General features: G+C 43.2%; 1 protein-coding gene across 3 annotated transcripts in view; it reads left to right on the forward strand.

Moving 5' to 3' along the window:
- Nucleotides 1–14,129, forward strand: part of LOC144667957 (SWI/SNF-related matrix-associated actin-dependent regulator of chromatin subfamily D member 2-like) — a 57,084-nt gene extending 42,955 nt beyond the window's left edge. For all 3 annotated transcript variants that reach the window (XM_078529606.1, XM_078529604.1, XM_078529605.1), the window contains 3 exons: nucleotides 223–345; nucleotides 3,505–3,606; nucleotides 8,784–14,129. In XM_078529606.1, the coding sequence (XP_078385732.1) occupies nucleotides 223–345; nucleotides 3,505–3,606; nucleotides 8,784–8,837 (279 nt within the window). In that variant the 3' untranslated portion in view covers nucleotides 8,838–14,129. The remainder of the gene's footprint in view (nucleotides 1–222; nucleotides 346–3,504; nucleotides 3,607–8,783) is intronic.
- The last annotated feature ends 2,446 nt before the right edge of the window (nucleotides 14,130–16,575 follow it).

The following is a 16,575-nucleotide window of genomic DNA, read 5'->3' on the forward strand; positions in this document are numbered from 1 at the left end:
TACATTGTCTGCTGGAGATAGCACAATGGGCTTTCCTCCTCCCATGTTTCTGCTCTTACCCCCTTACACTATACTTGCATGGGCCAAGCAAAAATAAAAATTGCTGACTTGCACGCACGCGTACATTATGTTTTGCTGGAGTTTGATCAGATGTTCTGATGATACCCGTGAAGATTCTGGAAGTGTTTTGAGAAAATAACAAGCAGATGTGTTATTTTCTAGATTCATGACACGATTGAATCGATCAATCAGTTGAAGATCCAACGTGACTTCATGCTGAGCTTCAGCAACCACCCTCAGGAGTTCATCCAGGACTGGATGAAGTCACAGTGTCGAGACTATAAGGTAGGAATGCAAGAATAGTTCAATACCTCAGGCTGTGACTTATAGAGATCTCATGAACACAAAGGGTAAGGCCAATAGCTAAAAGGAAATATCAGCCTTTGCAGTTTGTTTCCTGGGCATGTAACTGAAAGCACACTAAGATCTCAAGACAAGAAAACTTTTGAACCTTTGAAGGTTGGGATCGATGAAATATGGAAACCAAAATAATCTAGATTAAGAAGATTAAAAGGGCACAAAGTACATAACAGTTCTTCTAAGCTTTGCTATACCTAAAGTGAGAGTGTCTGATGACGATATTGGGGTTAGACCTCATGAGAGCAATAAAGGTTTAGCAAAAGCATTTCAACTGCTCAAAATACATCAAACTCTCTAACAAGCCACCCACGTTCCCTTCTCCCAGATGTCTTGTAGATTATTTGAAATAATTACCTGTTTTAAATTTACTGTGATTCAAATTTAAACCATCTGGTTCAAATAGCCTGACTTTTCCACTTATCTGTATGATTAAAAGTCTTTTCATCCAGTACATTTCTATAGTGTTATATTTCAAAGGTGTTCTCGGAGCTTTGATTCACTTCAGTACTGTATCTAAAGAGAATTGCAGCAACCCGTGCCTTAACATGAGCAGGTGAAAACACAAACAAGTCACCAGAAAAAAAGAATATAAATATTTCATTGTTTCAGTATCTTTGATAAGTTTAGGCTGTTAAGTAAAATTTCTGAACTAAATATGCCATATAGGACGAGGGCTTGTGGACCAGATTTGACCTGATTATGTGTATAATTTTGCAAATGGAATAACTCAGGAAATTTGAGTGTTGTTTACGCTTAGCTACTCAGATGGTATTAGCGCTACTTCTTAGCTAGTCAAAACTGACATATCAATGGAGCAGGAAGTCAGTTCTTTGGAGTTAAGAAGAAACTCAGGTTGAAAATTATCTTTCAAATCTCTAGTTTGAATAGTTACCGGTGACTAGCAGGTCAGGGAACACTGTCTGATTTTGATTTACAATTGTATGCAGGTGACATCTTGTTCTGGCTTTTTACACACTGCCTTCAGCAAATAACTGTGTGAAGTCTTGGAACAGAAAGGAAGTACTGTATAGGGTTACCTTAATTATCTCTTATAGAAACCATTTTGAAAGACACTAGCTCTGCAATTATGTGGTGGGAAATTAGCACATGAATGCTGCAAGTATTGGCCTGACATTCTCTTGCCACTATTTTAGCAGAGATACTAACCCATTAATTTTAAACACCACGGCTAAAATCATGGAGGGTGAAATTACAAATGGTACATTAAGCGTTTATATAGGACAATACCCCAAGGTGTAACTCTACCCTGTTGAACAACTTTCAGGCCAACTAGCCTGCAAATGTTTAGGGATATGTGTGTAATTTTTCATAAGATATAACTCGCCCTTATAAACATCCTTTTTCACTGGGGTGGCGGGGAACTCCATGTTGTAACCATGTATTAAATGCAATAGTTCTCAAAATTAGAGGAAATCAAGAAACTTGTAGCTTCATGTAATTCCTATCTCTGGGATTATAGAAATGTCTGTCAACACTTTTGGAAATCTACTTGCACAAATAAATTGAGAATGATCCTACAAAGGCAGCAGCCCTAGTTGTTAGACAGGCAGGTCTTGGTTTTGGCACTACTAGAGGAAGGATGTGTCTAACCAGAGCGTTGTTGCTGGAATCTTCCATTTGATACTGATGTTTTAAATTCATAAGAATACAAGTAGGAGCAGGAATAGGCCTGTCAGCCCCTCAAGCCTGCTCCACCAGTCAATAAGACCATACCTGATCTGATGTGGCTTTAATTCCACTTTTCCTGCCTGTCCCCCATTAACCTTGACTCCCTTGTCAATCAAAATCTGTCTAACTCAGCCTTAAATATATTCAATGACCCAGCCTCCACTGCTCACTGGGGGAGATAATTCCAAACACTGTCTAACACTGAGAAAAGAAATTCCCCCCCATGTCTGTCCTAAATGCCCCTCTTTGCCTCCTAGTTCTAGATTCCCCCAGAAAGAGAAATATCCTCTCAGCATCTACCCTGTCAAACCAACTTTTATGTTTCAATGAGATCACCTCTCATCCTTCTTAATTCCAATGAGTTTAGGCCTAACCTGCTCAGTCTTTCCTCATAAGACAATCCCTTCATCCCAGAAATCAGGCTAGTGAATCTTCTCTGAACTGCCTCCAATGCCAAGTATGTCGCTCCTTAAGTAAGGTGACCAAAACTGCACACTGTACTCCAGGTGCGGTCTCACCAATGCCCTATACAATGCAGCAAGACTTTCCTACTTTTATACTCCATCCCCCTTTGCAATAAAGTTTATTCCCTCAAATACAACTGCAACTCAATTGTATTATAATAGTTTATTGCTGAAAAAAGAGATTTTTTTGTCAAACCTTTTCATCTTGCACTCATCAGGACAATTTGCAAGAATACCGAATGTATCATTGTACATCCCAAACACTGGTGGATCTTATCAAACAGCATGTCCCTTCTACTGTTCGTAACAGGCAAGGTACAGACTGTACGCAGCCAGCCAATGCTTGCAAGACTCAAAACACATTATCCAACATTAGATGTGATTCCGCAATTGATTGGACAACATTTGCTAAATAATCCTCAGTGTGCTAAGAATTATGTTGATAACCAAGTTAAAATTGTCTGTCAGGCTCGCAGTGTGGTGTATTTGCGTGTACTGGAAGCTACATATATTAATACACAGGGCCCTGCTCTTTGCAGACAGAAAAAACATGTACACATATTGCGCCTGTTTCAGCTAAACAAAATAAGTGACAGCCATTCGCTGGTTCATTCCTCAGGGCAATGCCTTGACCAATCAGAGTCAAGTTGCCTGGTTTAAATTTCAAACAATGCTTGGCAGTTAACTATCAGTCATCATCAACTGGTGTATTCTCCAAGGCAATGCCTCTACCAATCGGAGTCCACTTGCCAAACAATCAGCACTCTCTTATATTGTATAAATTGTTTTTCCCTTCACGTTTGATATTCTTGCAAAATGTCCTGATGAGTGCAAGACGAAAAGCTTTGACAAAAAAATCTTTTTTCTAGTTTAATTTGGACACTTGATGTGCTAAAGTACTTTGATCACTAATGCTTTGAATTTGATCCAGATTATGACTGATGTCATTGGAAACCCAGAAGAGGAGAGAAGGGCTGAGTTTTACCACGAGCCATGGACACAGGAAGGGGTCGGAAGATTCATCTTCTCAAAGGTACTAGGAATATTTTTCACAGGGATGTCTCTACCTTTGTGGGCTGTAAAGGTGCATCCAGTGGAGCTTCGTGTATAACATTTGAAGTGAAGTTCATGTTCCGTTACTTTGTGCATCCCTCAAGTTGCTGATGTTGTGTTCCGATTTAGTATTGAGTCAACAGTGCCAAGAAGACCCTCCAAAGCTCCAGATCCACAAAATTCAAACAAGGTAAAGCAGCAAAAAATGAGATAAACGTAAATAGGGCTGACACAAAAGCAAAATACTGCAGACGCTGGATACCTGAAATGGCATAAAAACAGAAATGCTGGGAAGGCTCAGCAGGTCGGACAGGATCATGAAGAGCGAAACACAGTTGAAGGGTGGAATCGTCCCAGATTTGCCCAAAGTGTGGTAGTGGGAGGCAAAAAGGACATCAGCCGCAGCAACGGTGGGTTTTTGCACCGAATCATCCCATTCCTGGCATGTCCTGCCTCATTAATTATACATTCACGGGAAACATGCCAAATCGCTAGTGGGTGGGCTCGGATTTACCTGCCCTACCGTGACCCCAGTGCTTCCTCGCCCCAGGCACCATAGTTAATATACACCAGAGCGCATGCCTACTTCATTTCTACAGACCAGGACTGCTCCAGGTGACAGGCGGTCCCATAAGCAAAGAAGGCAGTAGCCTCCAGATTTAGTGACGCCTCCCTGTGGCGCCTGTTGGAAGCAGTGGAAGGCCGCTGTGATGTCCTCCACTCCCCTCCTCTGGCCGCAGAAGGTCCACCAGAGTCACCAATCCGGCCTGGGAGGCGGTGGCAGCAGCAGTCAGTGTCACTGGAACACATAGGTGGTCAGCCATCCAGTGCAGGAAGAGGGTGAATGATCTTATCTGTTCCACCAGGGTAAGTCAACCACCTCATCACTCTCAACTCTCACACTCACAAACCCATCACACATCCACAGGGATCTCACACCTCAAGGGACAACACCACTAACTCTCACACACACCCTCACATCTCCATCAGGCTCATATCCTCTGGAGCTCGCGTCCTCATCCCATCTCGTCCATGGCTCCACTCACCACACAAACTATCTACGCAGAGCCATGTGTCCTGCTCACACTCTCCATCTGTTTTCATACAGGAGAAGCTGACTCACAATAGCAGGAAGAGGTCCCAGACTGGGGGTTGGAGTGACCTACATTAGGGCCCTCATTCACTTTGAGGAGCGTGCCATCGCATTGGCTGGTGAGGACGTGGACCGTGCCTGTGGCGACAGTGAAGTCGGCAGTGAACACCCACCTGAGGATCCTGCACCACATCATCCTGCTCTCAATGCAACTGTGAGTGCTCTACCTCCTGTTTTTGACTCTGCTGCCATGCACTAATTATCTCTACTTTGGTTCACAGGGAGCTCTGCCAAGCGACCGACACTCTCAGCCAGCCAGTCCCTCAGCTCCATCCAGATCCTCACCTCCAACCAAGAGGACACCTCCTGTATTGAAGAGTTGGAAATAGGCAGCCTGGAAGACCTGTCACAAAGCTTACCCACACCCTCCACCAGTACAAAGACACACACCTCAGTGGGACCTAGATCTAGAGCAGGCTCGGGTTCACAATCGGATGGTCACCGCATGGACACTTGTCTGAAACAGGAGGAGGCAGGTTCAGCCGAACTCCCCGGCACTCGGAGGACTGCTGAGGAAGCGGCGTCTGTGAGGTCCGAGTCAGACGATGACTCTCTGAATTTGGTCTTCCAACTCATCATGGAGAGCCAGCAGAAGACGGGGGAACATCATACAGAGCTGTTGGAAGCTCTCAACAGAGTGGCATGCAAGTTAGAGAGGTGCATCTGCCTGCTCTCTGATGAAGTGGTGCCCACAAGTGCATGTAAGGAGGTCTCCATGGGAAGGATGGCGAATGCCATGGAGACCCTGGTCCAGCAGAACGCGGAGATGCACTCAGACCTGCAGTCCATCGCAGTAGTCAACAGGAGATGAATGTAGCAACTCGACATCCCTCCAGTTGCTCTTTCCCCTCAAGAAGTCAGGCCGGGGCCCTTGGGCACCTGAAGGGAGGAGAAGCAGCAGCTAGACATCACTGGGTCATCCACTCAGGAATCTCGGAGGCTGTCTGCTCCCTCCAAGTCCTCTTTGCCTGTGACCCCTCAACCATGTCCTCTGTCGTCACAGAGGGAGCAGCTGGCCCACAGGAGGACAACCAAGCAAGCCAGGGCCCTCAAGGCCTCAGCTCTCCAGAGGACACATGCCTCATCAGAGGCAACAGGGCCAACCATTGCAGAGGCTGTCTCCACCCCTGCTGCGGGTGTCAGGACTGCACATAGAAGTGTCAGGCCTAGAAAAGTTAAGAAATTCTGATAACAAGTGGTTGTACGGGTGAACACATTTTGTCACTTTATAATCTGAAGATATATTCACTTTCACTGAATGTGTAATGCTGTCTTTCAGCTTCATTGACAGGCTTCACGAGGCCTCCCACTGCATCCCCTCCCACCCCCACTAGCTGTTCAGCTGCACGCAGCTAAACCAAGAGTGATCCTGGAGGGAGAAGTGTGTGGGTGGCAGGGCCTTTCGGAGCCTCACGCTGGCACTCACCCACGCACACGGAGCCTTCATCCATCTCACTCATCTCACTGTCTCGAGCATTTTCAGTGCTGCCTGCTGGGGTTCACTTTCAGTTGTCCACCTGAGCTGACCTGCATCACACTCCAATGCAGCAGCTGTACCTGTCCAACACTGGGCTCCGCTCACTTTCGATTTTGACAACAATGGTCGTAGTCAGAATTTTGCTCAACTCCCCTGTCCTTTCCCCTCCCCCAGTCACCCATGTCTTTCTCTCCCATCACTGTTGAGCCCCCAGCAACACCTTCCACATTCCCACCGTCACCTACCAGCCAGAACCTTTGTCATTCCAAGGTGAACGTGCATGTTCCCTTCCTTCCTGAGAATCCCACCCCCATCCACATTGACCTCCCTGACGACCTCCTTCCCACCCCCAGGGTCTATGTCTGCCTCCGAGTCCCCACCAACCACCCTCACTGTCCCTTCTACCACTACCGATGCACCTTCACCCTCCCATCCTACCGGCTCCTTCTGCTCCCTCATAGTCACCATTCCCTCCTAAAATGCCCACCCTTAGTTCGCTCCCCAGGAGGCAGTTATTGATACCACAGACCCCTCTCTTGCAAGTTCACCTGGACATCCCCCATCTCTTACTCCCTCCTCCAGTCTTACTCCTTCCCCCCACCCCACCGAACTCCTTCCCTTACACCTACTTCCCCACTTGCCGCATTCTCTCCCATTAGACCCTCCCCCCCCCATACTCCATCCTCCCCCCGTATTCCCTCGCCCCCTCCCAACGTCAATCACCCGACACTTTCGTTCTTCCCCATTCCCAACCTCAATCACCCGACACTTTCGTTCTTCCCCATTCCCAACCTCAATCACCTGACACTTTAGTTCTTCCCCATTCCCAACCTCAATCACCCGACACTTTAGTTCTTCCCCATTCCCAACCTCACCCCTCCTCTTCCCCCCGACCTTGGACACCTTTGTTCTCCCCCCGCCCCCAGTGCGCGACACCTTCGTTCCCTCCTTCCTTTCCCCTCCCCCGCCCCCCCATGACGCAGATGTGGCTTTACAACTGAAGAACAGTGGCTCGGGGTTGACATAGGCCACATTTTCCGCCTCCTGTTTCCTTCTGGGGAAGTGCCTGGCCTTTGCTGAGCATTCTAATTCTAACCCAAGAGCCAGAGTTGTGTATGAGGAATCAGAAGTGCAAATGTAAGCGCTGTCCCTAACCCCTCTGCAGAGTTCTGTATCACAACACTCAGCTACTCAACCATAATCTCCATCACAATTATAGGCAGTTACTTTAGAAAGTCCACTCCACCTGCTGTATTACATAATCTCTTTTATCCCTTTTCCTCTTCAGTCTTTTGTAATCATTTTGCCTTTTTCATTTCTCACTTGTTCTCTGAGGCTGCCTGGAAGTTTGACTATCTAATCTAGAAAAAAGTCTAAATTTAGATGGCTCTAGCTGTAACCCAGTACCTGGATTGGGTGGGTTAGCAAGATTTGGGACTTTGGTCAGCCTTACAGTGAAACAATCAATCAGAACCCATTTGTAAAAGGCTTCTTTGGATCAGAATTCTTATAGTGGGATTTTGAGATGTAAATGAGAGATTAACATTGAGGCCCATGGGTGTGGGTAATCTTTGCAAGTTTGATCTATATTAGCCATAACAAGAGCAGTTTGATCCTCTCTGGGAGGTTTCCTGGGCTGTGGGTCTTCTGTTTCTGTCCAGAATTTCTGTACTTTTGCCACTTTTAGCTCCGCAAAGCCTTCGTGTGGTTGAAGAGCAAAGGTACCCACTTTGCTACTGTTTCTATTGTTGGGACCCCATATTAATGACTTGTCATGGGTGGAACAGGGAAAAGGAAAGCGAAATATATCTTGTGTGTGTTGGAATCACAGTTAATTCTGTTTTTAAGCTCAGGATGTATCTGACTGAGCACGAATGGGTTAGCTGTGGGCTCACGCCAGAAAGTTAGGAAGAAAACTGCCAGATTGCCATAAAAATCAAGTAATTCACCCATGTACCACATTGTGATTTAATTTTAATTCCTTAGGGCAACTAGGGAAGGTTAAAATACCAAAAAATAATTTCCTTTCCATAGCACTGCTTTGAGTGACAGATTATAGAGTACAATACATCCAATTTTAGCTGTCTCTTTTCCCACTGCACAATCCTGATCACCATGGAAAGAAAGGCAAAGTGGGAAGTCCAGGCTCTTTATCTGTCCTTCTGCTGCTTACTCACAGGCAGGTGGTTTAAGGAAGCCAGGAAGCAGGCGAGCTACCCGGAACTTGAAGCAAGAATAGTCTTGAGAAATGAAAAGACTTCAAAATCACTAGTGTAAAATGTTTCACGTGATGGGCCCTGCCCTTGTGTTTTCACAAGGAGTGTTAATTTAAGAGACAAAAGGGGGAAGTTTTAGACAATGTAGGAATTGTCCATTGCTGTCCAACTTCAGAGCATTGATTTGGCAGGTAGTGGGCTGGAAGCAATGGCAATTCTATTAGCAATGCTACAAAGCAAAACTTATGCATTGCAATATAAAATCAGGACCAGAGTATTCAAAACTTAAAATCCCTGGTTCTTCCATACAGGTTCAGCAACGCAGACAAGAACTGGAACAAGTACTGGGAATCCGCATCACTTAGATATAATAGTGCCTCCCTTCCAAAGAACTGGAGCTCAACGTTCACGTTACTTGCACTGCTTCTTCGATGTCAGAGAAAGAAACCTGATTGGATTGTAGATCACAAGCAGGGAAATTACGCTTTGCTGGGGACATTCTAGCAATATTTTTGTAAAAGTCTCAACTTAAAAATAGTATAAAATTTGATAATCTCAGCAACATCCCTTCCCCCTTCTGCTGGAGTAGAGGCTGAGATACAAACAATCTTGACAAACAATCTTTTTAAAAGGCATTGCTCAACCATTCAAGGGTGTTTACCCAAGTTTTGGTTATTTATAACTTCAGCAACTTAATTTGATTGAAAGGCCTCTGGCATGGCCCAAATCTGCCTTTAGATTTGCACTTTTTGTGTTGAAATGAAAAAGATTGCAGAACCTACTGACTTATCAGAAGCCCACAGAATAGCCTGATAGCCTCTTAACTTCACTAATTCATCACTCTTTAAGAAAAGGAATATAATTACTCCCTAAGGCAACGAAGGCTTATAAAATATTATTTCTGATAGCTACGGTCTCACAGAGACAAAAGCCATTTTGATTCTTCTCAGTCATCCTAGCACTTAAAACAAAACAAGTCATGCCTAGAACTTGCTGATTGCACTATTGGCATAGGAATACATTTTTCACTCATAAATTAATTGTAAAGTTGTAATTTTGAAGGCTACACAAGAGGAGAAGTTGGCCATCTGGTCTGTTGAGCCTGCTCTGCCATTCACTATGATCCTGGGATTCAAGTCCATTTTCCCACCCATACCCCATATCCCTCGATTCCCTAAGAGACCAAAAAATCTATCTCAGCCTTAAAAATATTCAATGATGGTGCATCCACAACCCTCTGGGGTGGAGAATTCCAGATTCGTAATCCTTTGAGTGAAGAATTTCTCCTAATCTCAGTCCTAAATGATCAGCCCCTTATCCTGGAACTGTGTCCTATTTCTAGATTCCCCAGCCAGGGGGAAAAACCTCAGTGTCTACTCTGTCAAGCCTACCCTACGGTGTATTTGCCTATCAAAAGTCTTGCAAAGTTTGATCTTGCCAAGGGAGATCATGCAGCTTCCAAAGTGTGGATGAAATATCTTTCATATCTTCTGGTTACTGTGGGAGCATTTGATCTGGCCAAGCAATGTCACTGCTTGGATCACCCTTTGCAAAGCTCAAATTCTCTCCTGTTCTGCAGTTTTAATCAGTTCAATCTTTCAAAAACTAGATTAGCAAACTGGAATTGGAACTGAATATCATAGTTACAAAGAGATAAATAGTGCACTACTTGAAGGGTTATTTCAATCTGTAGCAATAGAATATGTATCCCATTACATGGAACACTGCCCCAATCAGGTTAATGATAAAAGCTGGACATTATCCAGTTTGACCCCTTGCAGTGATACACACTCCAGATTACATTACCTACAGGAAGGTACATTATGGTTTTTAGGGATATGTAGAATCTGCCTTTTCTTTATCAATATTCTGTGAACTAAGCTCTTACAAGGACATTTCTTGTTAAAACATCATTCACATTGCACGTAAGAATCTAAAATTGTACCATTGCAGAATGGTTTGCATCCAACCCAAAGAAAGCACTGGTACTAGAAATTGCTGAGAGGTTGCTCGGATGGTTAACACCAAAAAGGAAATCTTGAGCAAATTGTTTTGAGTCGCTTTCCTGGTCATGAATATTGTGGAAATCAAAATGAACTCTGCGTTGTTTGACAGACCATTTTGGGAAATCCATATGGAGGATAGATTAGACCTTAAATGGAAAATATAGCATCAGGTTATACAAAGATAAATGGGCAATGTTTCTGACAAGTCATTCAGCAATCTTGAAGACAACTGCTGTGAAGAGAATCCCATTTGTTCAAGTAAGCGAGCACAGATTTCTTCCGAAACATACATATAGACTATTAGAAATCAAAATTGCAACTGGTGGGGATGGGGGTGGAAATTGTGTAGTTTATACCCTCAAAAGTGCTTAATTGGTTCAATATTTTTTTTAAAATTAGGATTCAATTTTTCTTTTAAAGTTGAGGCAGAAAAATATGTCCTGATTTTTTTAATACTGCTAGACACCAGAGTAAATTTATACTTCAAACAGGCTGAGGATAAAGTTGATGTTGTCAATCAAGAGTCACTAGGAGTGCAAGCTCTATAGCAACCCAATTGTATTAAACATTTAACTTGATTTTAGGACTGTGCAACTCAATTTCAAATTCATGTCCTGTTTTATGTTTCTGAATAATCATCAAACTCAGTCAAATCTAGAGCCATATGGAGAGTAATGCAATTAAAATACACTAGCCAAAGCATTAATACACAATAAATGGAACATTTACTATAATAACAAAACCCATACCAAAATCTGGGTCATGAAACAGTGGGCCCTGAAACAGTTAATGCAAAGAGCTGGATCTAAGAAAATAATTAGAGGATCTTAATAGAAAAACAGGTTCAAATTCCACCTTTGTGGACTTTTTAAAAGTTTGAGATTTCCTTAAGTATATTTAGAGAAAGAAGTTGCTTTCCTATAGCATTGTACAATCACTTTTTTTAATATAAAACGAAAATCATTTTCAAAGTTCAGGAAAATAAAGTTTTTAAAGGTACATGACTGTTGAATATTTCAGGTAGAAGTTGCATTTTTTTTTAAATTAAAACTGCTGAGTGCAAATTTAAATGTTAAATCTCAGTTACAGAGTTTGCAAAGCTTTAGCTTTCATGGTTTACAGTAATAATTGCTGTGCGAGTGTGAAATAGTGTAGAATGGGTTTTGAAATGTCAAGAAATTGCTTGTGTGAGATTGTGATTAGTTAGGTGGCTGGGCAATAAAGGTATCAAAGTATCTGCATCAGGAGGAAATGTCTCTTATTTAATGTACCATGAATGACTAGCAAAAAGTCATTAAAATGCATAATCATACCTCTAAGGTCCCAATCATATATCATCTGAAAGAATAGTTTCCTTATTGGCAAACCAATAATAAAATTATACAGTACTAGGATGTTGGCTAATCTATCTTAAAGTAGTCATCAGACTCTTAATGCAACTTATATTGTAATTTTTCATCAAAACGCCACAAAATACAAATGTGTACAATAAGGTATTTTACTTGTAGGATATAGGATTTGTGGTACATTGAAGGCATGTCAGGAAATATGTGTTTTGTACACTCTGAATTATGCTGTTTGCTTTTTTTAGTTAACAAGCTACTGCATGTAGTTGCATTAAAAGCAGGTCAGCACAATTCAATCACGAATAACTGGCTATCACACCATATGATGTGAATTTTTAAATTTAGATTTCCCTCCCCTGCTGTTTGCTGTTCTGACAGCAACCTGTGGGTAGCTTTCCTTAGCCAGTGGCGGCTCAAATGACCGTTCTTTGTATGAGCCAAGACAGCGAGTGTTGGTCGCTAACCGGCCATGGAGTCCATCCCACCCAACTCTAAAACTTCCCTCATCTGAAGTATACACGTTCACATCCAGCAAGTATAACTGAGTAGGGACCAAATGGAAAATTGAATCTCATTTTAGCAACAGCATTCCAGAACAGAAAATGAAATTTAGGACGTGAATAATTCTATAAAGTTACCTACATGTTAATTAGGTTAAAAAAAAAATCAAGTTTCCCTATCACCAGGTTTCCATGATAATGAAAATACAGAACTAGGCACATAGTGAAATTTGTTCAGTCTTCCACTTAGCTGCACACCGGGTTCCACAAATCCAATAATCCTACCTTTCTGATCCTGCCAGGTTCATGGAGCTTATACTACACAAGAGGCAAAACTGTACAGCATTACCAAAGACAATTAGCTTCTTCACAACCGGGGATGCCGATAGGTCAAACATCCTTAGTCCTACACACAATGTTGCAAATGGTATATATGCACATTTAAAGCAAGAGAAACAGTTTGAATGTACTGTACTGGGATGGAGAACCTGGGTACAGATTCCACGTTGTATAAACCCATTCAGCTTAGCAGATGTCATTTTAACAACAGAATTGGGCCATTGCAGGACCATTGTGAAAATTTAACACATTTTTAGTTCAAATAGGCCCTTTTGCTCAAAATAAAATAGAGACCCCAAGTATTCACTTACTAAGTGAACAGTTTTATGAACACAGGAATAGGCTATTTTTAACATACGAGTAGGAAGCACACTGCAGTGCAGTTAAGAGCACAGACTCCCCAGGTTGACCTTTGAGTACATACTAGCTCCGGATTTAACTATATTTAAATATTTGCAAACAGTGAAGTAAGCATCTATTGTTCAATCTTACACATGCATTATAAACCTACTAGTATAGTACCTAGTCACTAAAATACCATTATGCAACAAAGCAGTAAATACCATTAGTCTGACTGAATAATTAGGAAACTTGATCATGATAGATGGGTGAGGCGAACCAATAGGCCATAAGCAATAAGACAGACAGCATATGGCTCCATTCCTAGTAACAAGTTCAAAATTAAAATGCAATTGCCTTATAACACAAGATAGAGAAACACTCAAAACTAAAAAGAACTGTTCTGATTGGAAAATGATATGACTGTAATGAGAGGCATTTTTCTTCTTGTATATAGCATGCAGCCAATAGTGTGATGCTTTTACACGTTTATATTTACAGATTTTTTGAAACGTTTTGATGCTTTTATATTCAGTGCAGTAGTGTGCAGGCCCAAGGTACATGTGGATATTTATAGAGAATGCCTGTATTAGTTAGGTACTGGACTCAGTTTTTAAATAAATGAAATTTTGTTCAAGGATTGCATTTTATGCTGCACAAGTTGTTAATTTTGATACTGTTTGAAAATTGCACAGCTTTGTAACTGAAGGCGATTCAGCCATCTTCTATTCCAAAGGGCTCATGGTTCCACAAAGTAAAATGTGACCAAGGCAACCATGTTCTAATTTTACAACCATATTATGCAGCAGTTTCAGTAAAGCACCAGCATAATACTGTATTTCTGGTTGAATGCATGGGAACTCTGAAGCCCTGAATGGGAGGCGAACTTAAAATACAACGCATTGCTGGTTTATAGGGACTCATTGGAATGAAGTTTCAACATGAAAAGTGTCAAATCCATTTTATAGGCACTGCTCGACAGGTACAAAAATGCTTATTTCTTATATACATTGTAATTTGGTGCTTCTGTTCCATTTGGGACCATTTGTACCAGAGCCAACATACAATCATGTACAAGTCCCCCTGTAGGAGGTTTTTGCATTGAAAATAAACCAAAACAAAGCTGATCTCGACTGTCTTTATTTCAAACTGCTAATTTTGTGGGGGTTGAGGAAGAATTACATGGAACAGACAGGAGTAATTTCTGCACAGATTCTCCTATCATACCATAACATGCCCTGGGAGTCCTCAACACTGACTCCCAACCCCGTGAAGTCTCATGGCATCAAGCCAAACATGGGCAAGGAAGCTTCCTAGATTGAAACATACCGCCCACCTCCCAAGCTGATGCATCAGTGCTCCTCCATGTTGGACACCACTTTGAGGAAGCACTGAGGGATGCAAGGGCACAGAATATGCTCTGTGTGGAGGACTTCAATATCCATCACCAAGAGTGGCTCAGTAGCAACACTACAGACCAAGATGGCCGAGTCCTAAAGGACATAACTGCTAGACTGGGTCTGTGGCAGGTGGTGAGGGAACCAACAAGAGGGAAAAGCATACTTGAACACATCCTCACCAGCCTGACTGCTGCAGATGCATCTGTCCATGACATTATCGGAAGGATTGACCATTGCACAGTCCTTGTGGAGGTGAAGTCCCGTCTTCATACTGAGGATACCTTCCATCATGTGTGGCACTACCACCGTGCTAAGTGGATAGGTTTTGAACAGATCTAGCAACTCAAGACTGTGCAACCATAAGGCCCTGTAGGCCATCAGCAGCAGCAGAATTGCACTCAAACACAATCTGTAACCTCATGGCTCAGCATATCCCCCACTCTACCATTACCACCATGCCAGGGGATCAACCCTAGTTCAATGAGAGTGCAGGAGGGCATGCCAGGAGCAGCACCAGGCTTACCTAAAAATGAGGTGTCAACCTGACAAAAGCTACAACACAGGGCTACTTGCATGCCAAACTGCATAAGCAGCTAAGTGATTCGATAATCAACGGATTAGATCTTAGCTCTGCAGTCCTGCCGCATCCAGTCATGAATGGTGGTGGACAATTAACCAACTCACTGGAGGAGGTGGCTCCACAAATATCCCCACCCTCAATGAAGGGGGAGCCCAGCACATCAGTGCAAAAGATAAGGCTAAAGCATTTGCAACAATCTGCAGCCAGAAGTACCGAGTGGGTGATTCATCTTGGTCTCTTCTGCAAGGTCCTTAGCATCACAGGTGCCAATCTTAGCCAATTTGATTCACTCCACATGAAGTCAAAAAACGGCTGAAAGCACTGGATACTGCAAAGGCTATGGGCCCTGACAACATTCCGGCAATAGTACTGAAGACTTGTGCTCCAGAACTTGCTGCACCCCCAGCCAAGCTATTTCACTACAGCTACAACACTGGCATCTATCCAGCAATGTGGAAGATTGCCCAGGTATGTCCTGTACACAAAAACAGGACAAATCCACTCTGGCCAATTACCGCCTCATCAGTCTACTCTTGATCATCAGTAAAGCGATGGAAGGGGTCATCAGTAGTGCTATCAAGTGGCACTTACTTAGCAATAACCTGCTCACTGATGCTCAGTTTGGGTTCCGCCAGGGCCACTCAGCCCCCGATCTCATTACAGCCTTTGTCCAAACATGGACAAAAGAGCTGAACTCCAGAGGTTAGGTGAGAGTGACTTCCCTCGACATCAAGGCCACATTTGACCAAGTGTGGCATAAAGGAGCCCTAGCAAAACTGGAGTCAATGGGAAACAGGAAAACTCTCCACTGGTGGGAGTCAAACGTAGCACAAAAGGAAGATGGTTGTGGTTGTTGGAGGTCAATCATCTCAGTTCCAGGGCATCATCGCAGGAGTTCCTCAAGGTAGTGTCCTAAGCCCAACCATCTTCAGCTGCTTCATCAATAACCTTCCTTCCATCATAAGGTCAGAAGTGGGAATGTTCGCTGATGATTGCACAATGTTTAGCACCTTCACAACTCCTCAGATCCTGAAGCAGTCCATGTCCAAATGCAGCAAGACCTGGACAATATCCAGGCTTGGGCTAACAAGTGGCAAGTAGCATTCGCACCACACAAGTGCCAGGCAATGACCATCTCCAACGAGAGAGAATCTTACCATTACCCCTTGACATTTAATGGCATTACCATCGCTGAATCCCCCAACAACATCCTGGCTGTTACCATTGACCAGAAACGGAATTGGACAAGCCATATAAATACTGTGGCTACAAGAACAGGTCACAGGCTGGGAATCCTGCAGCAAGTAACTCAACTCACCTTGGGGCTCCCCAAATCCTGTCCACCACCTACAAAGGACAAGTCAGGAGTGTGATAGAATATTCTCCACTTGCCTGGATACGTGCAGCTCCAACAACATTCAAGAAGCTTGAAACCATCCAGGGCAAAGCAGCCTGCTTGATTGGCGTCCCATCCACATTCACTCCCTCCACCACCGACACACAGTAGCAGCAGTGTGTACTATCTACAAGATGCACTGCAGGAACTCACCAAGCCTCCTTAAACAGTACCTTCCAAATCCACAACCATTACCA

The sequence above is a fragment of the Cetorhinus maximus genome, chromosome 25 (assembly GCF_964194155.1).
Source record: "Cetorhinus maximus chromosome 25, sCetMax3.hap1.1, whole genome shotgun sequence".
NCBI lineage: Eukaryota > Metazoa > Chordata > Chondrichthyes > Lamniformes > Cetorhinidae > Cetorhinus > Cetorhinus maximus.